Source organism: Rhagoletis pomonella, unplaced genomic scaffold, assembly GCF_013731165.1.
Source record: "Rhagoletis pomonella isolate Grant_MI unplaced genomic scaffold, Rhpom_1.0 Rhpom_scaffold_00009, whole genome shotgun sequence".
NCBI lineage: Eukaryota > Metazoa > Arthropoda > Insecta > Diptera > Tephritidae > Rhagoletis > Rhagoletis pomonella.
This window is the reverse complement of record NW_023458563.1, coordinates 21476912-21494397: the sequence shown is the minus strand read 5'-3', so window position 1 is coordinate 21494397 and position 17486 is coordinate 21476912. Positions and strand designations below refer to the sequence as shown.

At 36.7% G+C, this 17486-nt stretch overlaps 1 protein-coding gene across 1 annotated transcript in view; it reads right to left on the bottom strand.

Annotated features, from left to right (window-relative positions):
* Positions 1-17486, bottom strand: part of LOC118745625 (protein pangolin, isoforms A/H/I/S-like) — a gene marked incomplete at its 3' end in the record, with an annotated part of 680824 nt that overhangs the window by 214928 nt on the left and 448410 nt on the right. Inside the window, 1 exon segment of the mRNA XM_036479157.1 lies at positions 16537-16648. Coding sequence (XP_036335050.1) covers positions 16537-16648 — 112 coding nt within the window.

The window sequence follows — 17486 nt, the reverse complement described above, 5'->3', positions numbered from 1 at the left end:
AATTTCAGCGAGCCCGAGAGAACAACTGGTACGATGAGTGTCAGAAAGCTGCAGAGAAAAAGAAGCCGCCTACAGGGCCACGCTGCGATCGGGCGCAACCGAGCCATGTGGGACCGTTATAGGGATCTGAAGAGGGAATCGATACGAATTTTCCGCAATAAAAAGAGAGAGGCCGCAATACGTGAGTGCGAATAGCTTGAAATGCTGGCCGACAGGAAGAATGCCCGAAAATTTTTCCAGTGTTAGGTGACTTACGGAAGGTTTCAAGACCAGGGCGTACTCCTGTAAGAACAACAATGGCGACCTAGTTGCCGATGTTCAGAACGTACTTAAATTATGGCGGGAACACTTTTCCATCCTACTGGAGCAGCACGGAAAGCTGTGGATGAAGAACCCGAGCCCCCAGTCGATGATGACGGAGTTGATGTTTCTCCGCCTGGCTATGACGAGGTACGAATAGCAATAACGCGGCTGAAAAACAACAAAGCTGCTGGAGCTGACAGCTTGCCAGCAGAGCTATTCAAGTACGGTGGCGACGAGTTGATAAGGTGCATGCATCAACTCTTATGCAGAATATGGTCAGTTGAACGCGTGCCATACGACTGGAATTTAAGTGCCTAGGGTTGCCAACATTTTCTAAGATTTGTATAGTATTTTGTCATAAAAATCGGAAAATTATAGTACACTTCAAATATATATATGGGGTATTCTCAATGGTGTCGTAAGTGTCGTATCGTTGTATGTGGTATGGAATTCACAAAGTACCATCAAAGCCATATTATGATTTTTTGCAGTGCTAAAAAATAGTTGGTTGACGTTTCAAGTTCTCTAAACATTTATTTAAGCTTTTAAAGTTTACGACATACAACAATACGACACTTACGACACCGTTGTGAATCGCTCAATAGTATTTTATTTAAAAGAAAAAGTAAAAACGTTTTTTAGGTAGTGGAAAAAGTTCTTCCTGTGAATGCCGAGGTTGCTGGAATAGAGTAGAAAAGAAATAATTTTAAGTAAATTTGTTATTTCTTTCTTAGTGTTATTAAAAATATGTTGCCTTTTTTGATTACAAACTCACTATGACCTTTTACTTTAAAGAAAATTTCATTTAATATTGTTATTTCAGTATAAAGGTCATCCATTTCAATACAGATTTTTTCTCTCAATTTACTGAAATATATTTACATACATTTAAAGCTGAAGAAATATAGTATTTTCGCGTACTATATATTTTCCAACAGTATATAGTATTCCGATAGGAGAAATAGTACAATACTATATATTATAGTACGGTTGGAAACCCCAGCTCTGCCCAATCCACAAGAATGGCGACCCCGCCATTCGCGCCAACTACCGCGGGATCAGCCTTCTAAGCATAGGTTACAAGGACTTATCGTGCATATTGTGTGAAAGACTGAAGCCCACCGTCAATGAACTGATTGGGCCTTATTAGTGTGGCTTTAGGCCTGGAAAATCCACCATAGACCAGGTATTCACAACACGCCAAATCTTGGAAAAGACCCGCGAGAAAAGGATCGACACTCACCACCTACTTGTCGACTTTAAAGCAGCTTTCGATAGCACTAAAAGGAGTTGCCTATACGCCACTAAGTCTGAATTTGGCATCCCCGCCAAACTGATACGGCTGTGTAAAATGACGTTGAGCAATACCACCAGCTCCGTCAGAATTGGGAAAGACCTCTTTGAGCCGTTCGCCACCAAACGGGGGTTCAGACAGGGCGACTTCCTTTCTTGTGACTTCTTTAATCTGATGTTGGAGAAGATAATAAGAGCTACATAACTAAACCGCTCAGGAACAATTTACTACAAGAGCGTGCAATTGCTGGCCTATGCCTGTGACATCGACATCATCGGTAACCAAAACCGCGAAGTCTGTTCTGCCTTTTCTAAGTTGGATAGGGAAGCAAAGCGAATGGGTCTGGTGGTAAACGAGGGCAAGACGAAGTATCTCCTATCATCAAACAAACCGTCAGCACATTCGCGGTATGGCACCCACGTCACTGTTGACAGTTATAATTTCGAGAAGGTAGAGAATTTCGTTTGCTTGGGAACCAGCATTAACATCGATAATAACACCACCAGCTCCGTCAGAATTGGGAAAGACCTCTTCGAGCCGTTCGCCACCAAACGGGGGTTCAGACAGGCCGACTTCCTTTCTTGTGACTTCTTTAATCTGATGTTGCAGAAGATAATAAGAGCTACAGAACTAAACCGCTCAGGAACAATTTACTACAAGAGCGTGCAATTGCTGGCTGAGTAGGCAATTCAGGAATAAAGTCCTCTCTCGACGTACGAAAACCACATAAGTCACTCATCATGCCCATGCTAGTATATGGCGCAGAAGCATGGACAATGACAACATCCGATGAGGCGGCTCTTGGAGTATTCGAGAGAAAGATTTTGCGGAAGATTTACGGGTCTTTACGTGTTGGCGACGGCGCGTACCGCAGACGATGGAACGATGGGCTGTATGAGCTTTACAACGACATGGACATAGTGCAGCGAATTAAAATACAACGGCTCCGATGGCATGTCGTTCGAATGGACACCGACGCTCCAGCTCTGAAAGTATTCAACTCGGAACCTGCTGGTGGTAGCAGAGGAAGAGGGAGGCCCCCACTGAGATGGAAAGACCAGGTAGAGAAGGACTTGGCTTCACTTGGCATTTCCAATTGGCGTCAGTTGGCACAGAAAAGAAACGACACCAGGCGACGGTACCGTAAAGCTGCTTGGGCTAAGATTATAACCGGGACGTTTTCCGCGTTTCCTGTGGGCATTGCTTAATGCGCTATTATGGTTTGGTAGTCGTTTATTGCGTAACTGCTTCGATCGGCGTAGGGCACTTCGACCGCTGCCACCATGTAACGTTTGCGAATAATACAACCGACGTTCTTGAGCTCTATTTCAAGACTGACTTTATTAGGTCAAAGCATGTAGTGACTACCGTAGATAATAAGTATATAAAATGTGCAAAACAGTAATAAAGCATGTAAGTAATACATAAGAGAGAATATTATGTATATGTACGTACACTAGGGTGGTCCAAAAATAGTAAAGTCGGAATTTTTATGCTCTCACCCCTTAGGATTGTTCCATACTGAAAAAAGTATATCCTTATTTTTTTTATTTTGAAATCAAAAAATATTTAGAAGTCGCTCAAAGCGCCCAAAGTTTTCCATGTATTTTTTATTCCACAGTAAACGTCTAAACAATACCACACTTGTGATTTAATTTTACCCTTAAGGGTTTCATGGCTTGTCGGCATTTCTCTTACCCTACCCTCAGCGGCTATCTACTCCGATAAAAAAGAGGCTCTCTGATCAGTAAAGTGCTGTGAAACTTCGCTGAAAATAAATAAGCTTGTAACTGAATTCGTCACCCACATAATAATGGGTGAAAGGTTAGAGACCTACAAGGAAATGGCGTGGCGGACGAATTTGCTCCTTTACTTTAACTCCCTGTAGAGAGAAACGCTGCGTACTCACAGCGAAGTTTCGCAGGCAGCTGATGAGCTAAGATTTCCCGTGCACTGAGAAAAAAAATTAACCATGCCGTATTTGTTTCAAGCTAAGAAGATATGAGTTCGCGCCAAACGCCCTTTTGTTTACTTTAAACAGATTTATTTTTGGAAAGTTTTTCGTTTGAACATGATTTCATTCTTCACTTCACAGATGGTTTTTTTCTTTTTTAAGAAAAACTCTAAAATTATATGCTGCATCGAACCTGGGCTCTACTGAAATCTAACAAATAATAGTAAGCAAGCCACAAGATGGTTTTTCAAATGTTCACTTTGAATCAATGCCAACTCACACGATTGGTGCATTTGTACAGATTTGTACATTTTGATATTTATAGAGTGGTGTTGCTTGGAAATTTGTTTAATGAGGTGAATTTATTCTCGATAAAAATGTCTAGACAATTTTCAAACCGCTACCACGAAAAAAAAAATACTCTATAGGAAAAACTCATGGCACCTTTTTCTTAGTTTGGGGTTTCGATAAATTAAAAGCTGAGCCTCTGATTCGTAAAGGGAGGACAGCTGAAGATAAAATGCTGGATTATTGCCATTTTTTTCATTGTCTAGAAAGCTGTTGCGAATTAAGCCTTACCGCATGAATTTTTTTTTTGTGATGAAATGTTCCGTCAAAATGGTGTTGTGCTTTACCAGCTTAAGAATTTCCTTTGTCCGGTGGTCCAGCAGCGGCCCGAACGAGCGGACAACGTAGCACGCCGAGGTATTCAAGTCTTGAAGCCCATATTGCCTACAGCAGGGCATGCATTTATAGATATGTACTTGGATGCATACATATACCTACTAAATAATATGACAATGTCTCTACGAATGTTTTGCAAATATTCAATTGCTTTGATGTGTGTATGTATGTTAGTATTGTGACCGCAATAAAAATACACATAAATAATACTGTGTACTCGTATCAATGGTATTTGTGCCTTTAGCTGCTCTATAATAGGGAAGATACTTAATACAATGATTCCAATTTTCCAAACGATTGCCAAATAACTGCCAGAACGTTCTTATTGTTTGAAAGCACTCGTCAATAACAATGAGTCCTTTCCTTCTAGTTTTTTGCAAAGGCATACTCCAAGGAAGCACACAGAATTGTTTTTACTTATGTATGTAAGATTTAAGCTTTGGATTGCAGTCTCAAGATATGCTAATATTATTTGCGCAAGAAAGTATTTTTGTTGGATATTTAAATTCGAGCGTTCGTCTACTTGTCTTTCTTGCTGATTAGCTGCCTGTCGACAAGTTGAACTGTTAAATGTGCGTACGTTGATCGATATGTTTTGTTTGTCAAAAAATTTAATTTAATTTCAAGAACTTTGGATCTGGTAAAAAGAAAAAACAGGAACTAATAAGCGAAAAAACACAGTTAAAAGGACAACCCAAGCACCTTTTACAAAGAAACAAAAAATTTGCGAAATTTAAGGTAAGTTTTCCTATTTACGACTAGCAATCTACGAACACATATAACCCATCAAAGTCACATGAGCCCGAGTGCTTTTTTATCGGATTCATTGTAACCAAACTACGAAGGGGAATGCAAACGGAATCGGCTCAAATCTCCTTATCGGACCTGGCTAAAGTTTATGTGTAATACCCTGTTGAGTGTATTCATTTAATGTGATACAAACCGAAGCCGTTTAAAATAATCTACATGCCCACAATTGAAACACTTTTCATTGCATCTGCGCTGTAAATGTTCGAGTTCCTCTAAACTGGTTTTCAGCACACTCCATACATTAGCATGCTCACACTTTTTTATAAACACAATACGTACAACACGCACACAAAAGTTTAATTCATAGGTTAATCATTAGAAAAATAAGCTGTAAAACCACCGAGCCAATGAAAATATACAGTGCAATCGCGATAAAACGCAATCAGGATAAGTTGAAAATTGAGGTAATTCGTAACACTTCGGTCACTTGCGCTATAACTCTTATTCATTATTACTCTATAAGTCGTAATTGAAGAAATAGCAAAATTCTCGTATCTCCTCTATCAGCTACTTTTGCTTTTGGTCTCGCTAAAGCGGTTTTTAACTCGTAAACTCAGTTGATAAGTCTTACAACTCGTACTGAATGAAACGATAAAATAAAATGGTGACAGTCAACAAGATCAACGGAAATCAGGTCAATTGAATTTTTTCCCACCCTGGGTCGAAATAAAGCCAATTGACATTATTACCTTTTCAAAAGCGAAATAAAGTCAAACAACATTTGGAAATAAAGTCATTGACGCTATTTCCTCATTCAAAGAGAAATAGCGTCAACAATGCTTAAAGTATGTCGATTCATAGAAAAATGTTGTTCTTACAATAAACATTGCCCCGTAAGTGTTGTTTTTTAATAGATGACAAAGGTTATTGCCAAATCCTCAGTGTGGTGCTATTAATCCACATGAACTACCACCATTGATTTTATTAAAAAATTTAAAATTACGAATATAGTAAAAACACGATGCGAAAATCCAAACGCAAAACGCAGCTGGAATACGAGAAATATTTGAAGAAAGAGTGTAGAAATGATCCAGAACTTGCAAAACATGTTTCGTTTCCACAAAAATAAAGCGAACACTATTAAATTAAAGAAACAGTCCATGTCCAAAAACCCCGGAGGAACACTGAAAGAATTCTGTGTTTTAAAATAGCATATTTTGAACGAATTGGGAATGTCTAAGGTGGAAAAGAAGCCAACCTTTGTATAAGGAAACAATTATAGAAAAGGAATTTTCTTACTCTGTACTCATGTCACACTATTAAATTGAAGAAACAGTCCATGTCCAAAAACTCCGGAGGAACACTGAAATAATTCTGTGTTTAAATTAGCATATATTGAACGAATTCGGAATGTCTAAGGTGGAAAAGAAACCAACCTTTGTATAAGGAAACAATTATAGAAAAGGAATTTTCTTACACTGTACTCATGTCTCCGCCAGCAATTTGTGACATCATTTAAAAGCAGCTAAGGAGAACGACGACACTATTTATTAGATGGCACATTCAAGCCAATGTGCCAAAATACGGGTATAAACAATTATTAATTATTTAATATCGGAACCGAGATCATGTAAATTAATTGATTGGTTTTCACACACTTTTGAATCACAAATTATATGCTTTTTTACTGCAGACAAGTTGTTGCCAAAATACAGCTGAAATCTTCCAATAACTTACAAATAAAAAATTTGAAATATCGAGGGCTTAAATTCATTAATACCCTCTATCTGCGATTTGCACAAAAACTAATTTGTGATTTTAGAAACCATCTGGGACTTAATAACTGTCATCATCATATTTATTACTTCTGATTTCCAATTTATAATAGTGTAAATTCTTCTGTCAAGCATTATAAAAGATAGCATTAATATCACCGATGACAGTTAAATCTTAGGTGGATTTTTATATCAGAATCTCATCTTTGTGAAAAGTGTGCAGATAGAGGGTATTATTGAATATGAGCCCTCGATTAGTAAAAATATCGTCAAAAAAATACCACACTTCAACGGTAAATCCTAGCCACTTTAAACTTGCACTTTATTATACTAAAATTGAATGAGCTAAAAAACTGCAAAATATTAAAAAAAAAAAATGAAATAGAAAGCCCGAAATTTTTACGAAAGTTTATCGATATTTTTTTTATGTTTTCAAAGATTTAAACTTGTTTTCATTCAGTTTTTGTTAAGGAAAAACTATATTTTTATAAACAAATAATTAAAATTAAAAAATAAGAAAATAAATAATATTTTTATTGAGCTTTGTACCACGATTGTTTATTAGGAAAAATTGAAAGAGCAACAAAGTCTAAGCGGTAGAAGTTATAGCACTATTTCGGAGATCACCACATCTCCTCATCAGACTTCTTTTTCTAGACTTCAGCAGGAATCGATTCAATTTTTCCTAATAAACAATCGTGGTACAAAGCTCAATAAAAATATTAAAAATAAAATGTTAACAAGCCACAATAACATTGACAAATACAAGAAAATAAATAGTCAAATCTAGTCAATCTGTGAGTGTCGTAAAGTTATGATATTTAAGAACATCTCTTTCTTAATTAACGATGACACTGTTATAAAGCTGATTTCGACATTTTGTTTTAATAAGATTTAGTATCGAAAATATTCTTTCAAAACTTGCCTAGAAATGTGAGGTTGATAGCACACCTTGTGCTATGTTATAATGGTTCCTTCCAAACCTTTTTTCAAAACTTACAAAGGCAAAAACAAGAAGGCTAAGACAAACATAGAAAAGAAAAATTTCCCGCAGTAAATTTTCAGAGCTATATATTTATAGTATTCATCACAAAATTGTACGAAAAAGTACTGCGTGGTTGGAAAGTATATTGTAAGCGAAATTATATCAAAAAAGTACAATTGTACCAATAATGTCAACACTGGACTATCTGCGTTTGTTTTCACATATTTTTGGTGAACTTTTTGTGATCCTCTCCTACTGAATACCCAAATCATCTCAAGTCACAAAAATAGTCACTAATTGCTAGTCTCAAAAAAATGGTCCAATTTTGCAGGAATAAATAAATATACAAAGATTAATTAATTAGGAACGCGTAGCAATAATTTTGGACATGGTATGTAGCACATGCCGGATGTTGAAATAATTCATGTATTAACAATGTTTGCAAATTCATCTAGACCAAACGGAAGGTGTGCAGCAAAGTGAATTTGTGAAAGCATACATTGTAAAAAGCCATACAGACTGCATACATATTTATATTTGTGGACAGCTGTTAAGTCCACAGCTTTGAATTGACGACTTTTATACCATATCCGAGAAAATGCATGAGTGTGGCTTCTTTGGAACAAATATTTTATGAAAGTAAAACATAATTTAAGCTGAACTTTTAAATGTGTTATAAGTTGGCCACGGTTTTATATTAGCTACGAAGAATGTTAATCACGGTATCCCGGGATCCCGGACTTTTTAAGGTCTCGAAATCCCGGGATTCTTGACAAGTAATCCCGGGATTTTCGGGATTTGTAATTTGCACTGTTGGCAATTATAGAAACTCCTTTTCTTGACCAGTATTGGCTATATTTCTTTTTTTATTTAATAATTAATATTTTTTTATAAATGTCTAGCTCATTATACATATAACACCGCGCGATAGTAAATTTTAAACACAAATATCAATATATTCGCGAAACCCTGGGCTAAATATAGTAAAATTGCGTTTTTAGCTTTTCACTCTGACGTCAGTAATTCAAAAGTGATTTAAAAAATTCAGAGAAATGCGCTTAGAGAACAAGTATGGGCGTAAAATTAATGAGGAAATCTTGTAGAATTTAAACAGATTCAACTTTTTGGTACAGAAGGACTAGATAGTAATTAAAATGTCATTTTAAAATTTTATACTTGAAATTTCGCAATATTTGCTGTAAAAAAATTATATGTTATATATTATATAAACTCGATAAAATCCTCGTATTTCGTCAATCTAACTTTATCAGCTTAAAAAATTACATATTCGTCCTTGGGAATCCAAAAAATTTTATTTTTTTTTAATTCAAAAGAAATATCCTCTTGCATTTGGTACCCATATTTTTATTCTACATTATGAAAGTGTAGCTCGTTATCTACCAAAACCATGTAATCCAAATTATTATAAACTTTTTTCAAAGGTTCATCAAAATTTTGAGCGTTTTAATTAGATTTCTTAGAAACAGTCTGAATGGGGGGTGAAATAAGACAAACGGCAATAACGCAAATTTGTGTTATTTCCCAATTTAATGTGAAATAACACAAATTTGCTTTATTTCGTTTCTCGTTGAGCAATAAGACCAACTTTTAAACTTAATGAGTAATAAGGCAAAATAGTGCACATTAGTAGGTAGTCAACCAGTTACATTTGACAAAAAGTAGTACATGAACAAGTTAAATGGACGGATTTGTAAGTATACAATTTTGAAAGTGCCCAGCGTCGCGTCGGTCCGCGTTCGCGCGCCGCCCCGTGCCACGCCACGTTCGACATCGCGCTCGCGTCCCCCCTGACTTTCCTTTCACAAGTATGCACTGCTGTCATTATAACCGTTTAGAAAAAATAATAATAATAAAATGACACTAGTTCACTTCTGAAGCTGCTTTTTAATGTCCATGGCGGAATTATACCAGATAAAGTAATATTAGAGTGAGAAGAAATATTTTGACACTTATTTGAAAACATGCCTATAAATGTGACTATAAGACAGCCGAATGTCAGAAAATAAAGCGAGAAAGCTGTTTTATTACTTCACCTGTTTATTGCGCCATACATCCCACCTGCTTGTACAGAGTATACGTTCAAATTTAGAAGTCTGCGCATTGCGCAACCTCTTATATATAAACCTTGATGTATGTATTTAGTACAGTGGTGCACACGGGAGTATCCGGGAGCTACTCGGCTTTCACATACAAGTCGTGTGTGCGCAGCTAATGAACTGTCGCGACGCTGGCAGCGAATTAGTTTGCGTTTCCCTGCAGAAAATATTATCAATTGATAAAAAATAACCCACTTGTAGTTAGCTTTTTTGCGGGATTTTTATAAAATATATAACTTGTAGTTAGCTACAAAAAGCTAACTAGTTGACAAGTAATGCAGGAGAAATGAAGGAGATTGTTTTCTTTAAACGCATTTCTATTTAAATATCGTGCACTTCGCAAATACTTTTTCGAATTGATGACAAATAAAAGGAAGATCGAAATTTCATACTATCATTTTGTAGTTATGTCTGACGGAGTTCGAATATGGGACCATGGTAGGCGCACCTACAGCAGAATATGTAAACAAATATGAAATGTAATAAAATAAATAAAGTAAATATAAATAGAAAAATATTTTGTTTTTCCTATTGATATTGTGGCGAATACTGCGGCAACACAAAGCGAACAACGAGAAATAGGCAGAATGTTCGAGGAACGACGTAGAATGTTCCACAAAGAGAAACGTCAAGTTGGATGAACACTGCGAACAGCGAGAGAAAGAGAATGAGCGATAAACTTCAGAATGTTCTAGAGTTGCCATAAGTGCCAGCGCAGGTATATAAGGGCGCCGCCACAGCGAGGTGAGTTACGAGTTACAAGACAGCAAGCTACAAGTAAAGTGAGCAGAGAAGCGAGTTGCGAATAAGCAAGATATAAGTTTAATTGTGTTACCAAGTTTAGTTAAGCGCTGTTATTGCTTTAACAAGTATTGTAAAGTGTTTTTACTGTATTAGCGAGTATTGCAAATTGTTTGTTGTACAATAAAGTTAATTGTACTACAATTTGGTCATCGATTGCATTTATTTAACAATCCAGCGATACGAACCGAGAGATTTGGGAAATCCGGACGAGGTTTCAAGGATAATCGTAACAATTGGTGTCAGAAGTGGGATTGTTAAATAAATCCCGAAGGAGAAACTACTAAAAATGGCGAAAATTCAGGGCTTAAAAATTGAGGAGCTGAAACAGGAGTTGGAAAAGCGTAATTTGGCCACCTCCGGAAGAAAAGTGGAATTGTTATCCCGGTTGCGAGAGGCTATGGAAGCTGAAGGCATCGACGTGGACAAATACGACTTCCAAGGTAAACCCGACGATACATCCGCAAAGGACGAACAGAAGGATGAGGCTGCATGTTCGTCGAAGGATGTGCAGCAGACATCCGGGAAGGTTGAAGAACAGCAAAAGGCTCCTTCGTCATCAACAGTTATGGACATGAACACGTTATTGGCTGCCATGTCACAGATGATGCAAGCACAGGATACACGCATATCAGAGATGTCATCACAGCTGTCAACTCAGATGCAAACACAGTCGTCAGATATTTCATCGCAGATACAAGCGCTGGAGACACGTATATCAGCAGCGGTATCAGCACAGATATCATCCCAACTGGAAGCACAGGATGCAAAGATTGTTCAAATACAGGAAAAAATCGAAGAGAGACAGGACAAAGTCGAGGCTAAGATGGGCGAGTTAGAAGGTCGACTCCGAGACTTGCAGTTGAATCGTCCAGCCGCTTCGACGAACGCTCCCAAGGTAAAAACTCCAGTGCGGTGCAAAGCGAGTTGCATATTTATTAGCGACGGTAATACCACTATCGTTAAAGTTATTTAACAAATTCTTTGATCTGGTGTTGTTTATTAAAATATCTACATTAAAATCACCACATATGAGGACATTCACATAGCTCAAGGACATCTCATTTATTTTAGTGAATAGAAAAGTCAGACCATTACATTTTTGGGGATTGTAGACACACACAACAAGGAACTTTTGTACGTTATCACTGAATTCAACAAATATACTTTCAACAGTATCAGAGCGGGAGGACTTATACAAAAGTCTGCAATTGAAACTAGCTTTATAATAAATGGCTATTCCGCCACCTCGGCAACCAGTCGATCTGTCATTTCTTACCATTGCAAAATCGCACAGAGCTTAGACCGAATTTTTAATGTCTGGTTTGAACCAAGTCTCGATTACACAAATCACATCAATTTTCAGATTATGAAAAATATAGTTTAGATATTCAAGTTTATCTACTGTTAGACTTCTGGCATTAAGGTGACAAATATTGAGCCCATCATGGTATTCGGCCGTTAATTTAAGAGCTAGCCCCAAACTATCTTTGTTAGTGCGCACACTAACGTCACTGTTCATACCAGTTACATGCAAGTGATGCTTGCAAACGGCTATTTACAAAGAGAGTGTAGGAAGAAAAGAGAATAAATAGAAAAAGAACGAAGGCAGGCAAGAGACAGACAGAGAATATCTTAAAATTTTTTACATCTAACAGCGAAACGAGTTTGCTTAACATTCTAATTTTGATTCTCATTCTTATTGTTTAAATAGCAGCTGCGAGGCGATCGACGCTTTTAAAATCCAGTACTCTAACTGCTTCACCGCCGGGATGTTTTCTCACATAAATGTTCCCTCGAATCGTAAATGCACTCGTCAGACGTTTTTGCTTCTTTAGCTTAGTTGCATAATGTATTAATTCACGACTCTTCTTCGTTAAACATTCGTGGACGAAAAACTTCCCCTCAGCATTGATCCCTATATCGTCGAGAGTTAGCGATTTACGGCTGGGTTTAAAGAAATCAGCAATCGCCTTAAACAAAAGTGAGCGGTCATATGCTGAATTTAGTTTGAAAATAATAAGGGAGGGCTTGCTGTTACTGCTAGCGTTATTGCGCAGTCGAAAAGAAGAGCGGATGGTAAGCGGGGAAAGTTTAATTGTTTTGCATAGTTGAGAGAATATCGAACCTAAATTCTCCTCTTCAACTTGCGGGACACCATACATAATTACATCTGTTGACACTAACGCGTTCTCCAGTTCATCAACGTGCTGACATAATGTGAGAACATTTTTATTTTGTTCTCCATTTTCGCCTCGCTGCTGCTCTAGCGCGCTCACTCTATCATCCATTATTTTCACTGTTGATTTGAGGTTAGCAAATACAGCTGGAATTTCACTGATTTTTTGCATTACACGCTCTTCACTTTCGTTTATTTTTGCTATTATGCTCTTCGTGTATGCTTCTAATTTCGCTTCGAGTTTCTCAAACAAACTGATCGTTGTTGGACTGTTATGGTCTTTGGTTTGTATTGGAGTTTGATGTGGAGAGGAAATATTTCGGGCACTTTTTCTTAGGTTTTGCATGTTTGTGTTTGCTGAATAAACATATTTGGAGGTATGAAATATAATGTAAAACTTGAAGCAATGATCAGCCACAGCACTGGTATTGGCACAAAGTCTTAGCAATTGCAATTAAATGCAATTAATACCCGGAAATTACTATTAAAAACGTGATTTAACACAGCGCTACAAAAACACGACCACTCACAGCAACATGCCAAATTAATAATTTTATGTGGTGTAATAATTTCAAGATATTTAATATCTTTTCGATTGAAATAGAATATTATTTCCATGTGCTAAATGCTATGATTAAAGTTTTGCTACCTTTCCATATGTTTGCAAGGCACTTTAATATTAGTCACCGAATAAAGCCTGATATGCAGTTCAATGCGAGCGTGAACGTGAGCTTTTTATTTTGACCAATATCTTCGTTATTACTTAAATTTTTGCAATAGTTGATACATCAAAAGATAGAGAATTAAAATATCTTTCAGAATTATACAGTAAAAACTAATTTAAAATGCATAAATGTGTCCGTACGCAAAGCATTCGCATGTGAACGACAAGTTTTGACAGATGTGTGTGAGCGTCCATAAGACTACAAATGGAATTCTTTGCCTTTGCGAACGTTCACGCTCACGCTCGCATTGAACTGTATAGCAAGCTTAACTGAAATTAGCAAGAAACCGCGATATTTTTTGAAGCGTGCTTTGACAGATGATTAGCCATGCCATATTTGATTTTCAGTGGCAAGGCGAGTTCACACTTTTAGCAAGTGTTGCTCTCTCTATGCTGAATATCGTCATTGTCATTGTCGACGATCGTCAGCGCATCAGTAACATGGCTGACGATGGCCGTCGTCACTTTTACCGACGATGACGATATTCAACATAGGGCGAAATATTCATCTATTAAATAGAAAAATTGAAAACGCGAATCTATTTCATGAAGTGAAAGGGTGATAATAACCTAGCCAAAGCCTTGTGAAATGGACCATTTTAAAAAGAATTGGACCAATGGACCAAACGAAATAAAACGGACCAAGTTTGGTCCATTTGGACCAAAGCGCCAACCGTGCTTGTGTATGCGTATCGAAGTACAAAAAATACTCAGTACATGGTAGAATATATACTTTTAAGTAACATCACTACACTGAGGTAAATAATGCATAGTAAATATGAATACTTTATATTTGATCATCGTTTAAAAATATTCGTATTTAAAAATAATATTTTCATACAAAAATTTATTACGCACGTATTTGACTGTTCACATCTTAGTATGTACATGTAAGTGTACATACGCACCCCCAGCATGCAGAGCGGTGACCACCAGTGTTGCCGTTTTGATACATATGTATCCAAATGGATACACTTTCGCCTTAAATTTGATGGATACTTTTTTTCCTCTGTGTAAATTTTGATACCTTTTTCCATAAGTATTCGGCCTAAAATTTTGAGGGATACTTTTTTTCCTCAGTGTAAATTTGGATACATTTTCCATAAGTATTCGGCAGTTGAAGGAAGTTTTTTTTATTTATGTACGTGATGTTATAACATTTCATTTTTAACAGTTGGTTGCTCATCCTCCAAAAAGAAATTTTCCTTTATTCTTGTCACTTTGTAAATATAAATTTTTAGCTACATGAAAGTGCATTTAATGACACCAAGTAGTTCGCAAATTTTAAAAAGTTTTCCGACCTGTAGTATATAACTATAATATTGAGATATTTATCTTTAAAAAAATGGCGATGTTTCCCCAATTTCCGGGTCCCGCGAATGAACTTTTACATCCCTACCAACCCTTCTCCTAGCATTCAAAGGAAACTGGCAACCATGCCGATGACTAATTTTTAACTATAACTTCACTGTACTAAAAATAGGGACAAAAATCATGAAATTAGGTAAAATTGTTGTTCTAACTATATAACTACTTAAGAGCTTATAACTTCCAATTCGGCGGATACATTTGGATACAGTTTTGATTTATTATGGATACTTTAAAGGCTACGGCAGTGGAAACACTGGTGGCAACACACATCCATACATGCATAGTGCATGTTTATCGCGTGCTGCGGTGTTGATGGAAATTCAAAACTTGAAAGCACATCTACATATATGTCCGGCTGTAGCTGTGCAGTGGGAAAATGGGGAATGCATTACCTTTTTATACCAAAAAAAGATTAACAACTACGGGTGAACGAAAAGATGCATCGCAATGTAAGCGAGCGGATGATGCGTGGTTTTGAAGCCACAAGCAAAACAAAAACTTTGATAACTAACTCAAGTATGTCTTTTTCTCACGTTATTTCAACAGCTGCTGTAGCCGAAATGGATGCGTGTTCGACTGCCGTGTTGTTGATCATGGGTTCAAAACCTGGAGCATGGACTTTATTTATTTTATTTATACTATTTATAGATTCTATTTATAGTTTCGTAAAGCAACATGCGACACATTACTTTCCTAGGTCATGCACTGTGTTAAGATTCATCCACGACATAATGTATAGACTATGAGGCCTATACATGAATTTATGCATTACCACACATTACCTTTTCCCACTGGGTGAGTGTGCAAAGATGCTTGCCACAATTTGCTGATATCCAGAGAGGGTCTGGGTTCGAATTCCACTGCAGGCAACATGCAAATTAATTTATTATTTTTTTCTTGGGTTTTATCTTTATTATTCATTTCACAGATGCCTTTTCAGAAGGAACGCGGCCATTTTAAAATAAAAAAAAGTATCGCATTGATTTTGCGGTCGCCCTGGTCAAGTGGTTCAAAGTGTGCACTACCACTCGGTAGGTCCAGAGTTCGATCTCTGATCCGGGAAACATAAAAAAGGCTTTTTCTATTATCAGTCGAACTCGACAGACAATGGCAAACCTTTCAGAATATTTCTGTCGTGAAAACAGCTTCTTATCTCAAAGCCATTTGCCGTTCGGAGTCGTCATAAAACTGTAGGTCCTTCCCTATTGTGTGACAACATCAAGGCCCACACCACAAATTGGAGGAAAAACTCGGCCAAGAAATAAGTAAGCGTCAAGCGTAGTTTTTTATCATATTGAATTATTTGTGGGCGAAGGGACAGCGGATAAACCAAAAAATTTGCATAGCGGTTTCTTATAGTTGTCCTGTTAATTTTCCTATTCGCTTAAAAAATATTCTATTTTATTAGATGATTTTGGATCTGTGTGCAAGTGCATTGATATTGCAAATCAGTTTTTTATTTTTTTTTTGCCGAAGTTAGTAAAATGAGCAGGCATCCTGAAAAATCTTTTTTAGGAGAATTATCATCCGGCAAACAATTATTTAAATCAGGTTTCCATGTTCATAACTTTATTTTCAAAAGTTAGTTCAAGTACTTACCCATGGCTTTTGGGTCCAACTGATATGGAGGTATGCCACAGTGCGCAGGTGGTGGTGTCGTCAGCGGATCCCCATTGTGACAGAAGAATGGCGAGAGACCAATTTTATTCGCCTGTAAAAAAGGAAAAAATATTAATAAATTTTCATGCGCAGAATAAATTGAGTCATGTTGAAGTTATAATTTTTAGACTTTTCACTACACTTTGGCGGTGGCCATATTCATGCCAAACATGCAGTAAAAAGTGAAAGTTATACCACAGCCTCCTTATCGGCTACCTGCGGCTACCGTAGCCGAGGCGGTGGCGGATACAGGATTTGATTTAGAGAGGAGCGATTGGAATCAACTTGTCAATTAACGTTAAATTACAAGTATCTAACTTGATTCACAGCGGAGTGAGCAATCGAAGCTATATGACCTACAAGCATCCAAGCTGCTTGAACCCTCATTTATTTTTCACGCAAATAAAGATTATTGTAATTATGATGAAGTACGAAGTAAAATGTTTTGTGATATAATTTTAATTTAAGTAAGTTTCATGTTGTGAATTTGGTACAAGGTCCATTTACAGAGTCTATGTAATAAAACAATTATGTATACTATTTTGTAAAAAGAACAAGATAAAGAGTTATGCTTTGGGTTTATTAAAGCAGTATATAGTATGTTAATATGTATATATAAATACTTATTTTTTGCTTACAATGTTTCTTAAATGAAGGATGTAATTAAGTAACTTAACAATTTATTTGGAATTTTGATTATAATAATTTAAATTGCAAAGTAAATTTGGCGCTTTCCTATACGGAATCTTTGTATTATCCGTTCAGTGTCAGTTTCAATATCTAAGGGCCAGTTTTTCAGTGGCAGTTTCAACTTAGATTACGTAAACTGAATTTAAATTCAATAGCTGGCTGACATTTGATTGGCCAATCTTAGTTTAAACCAGCCAGCT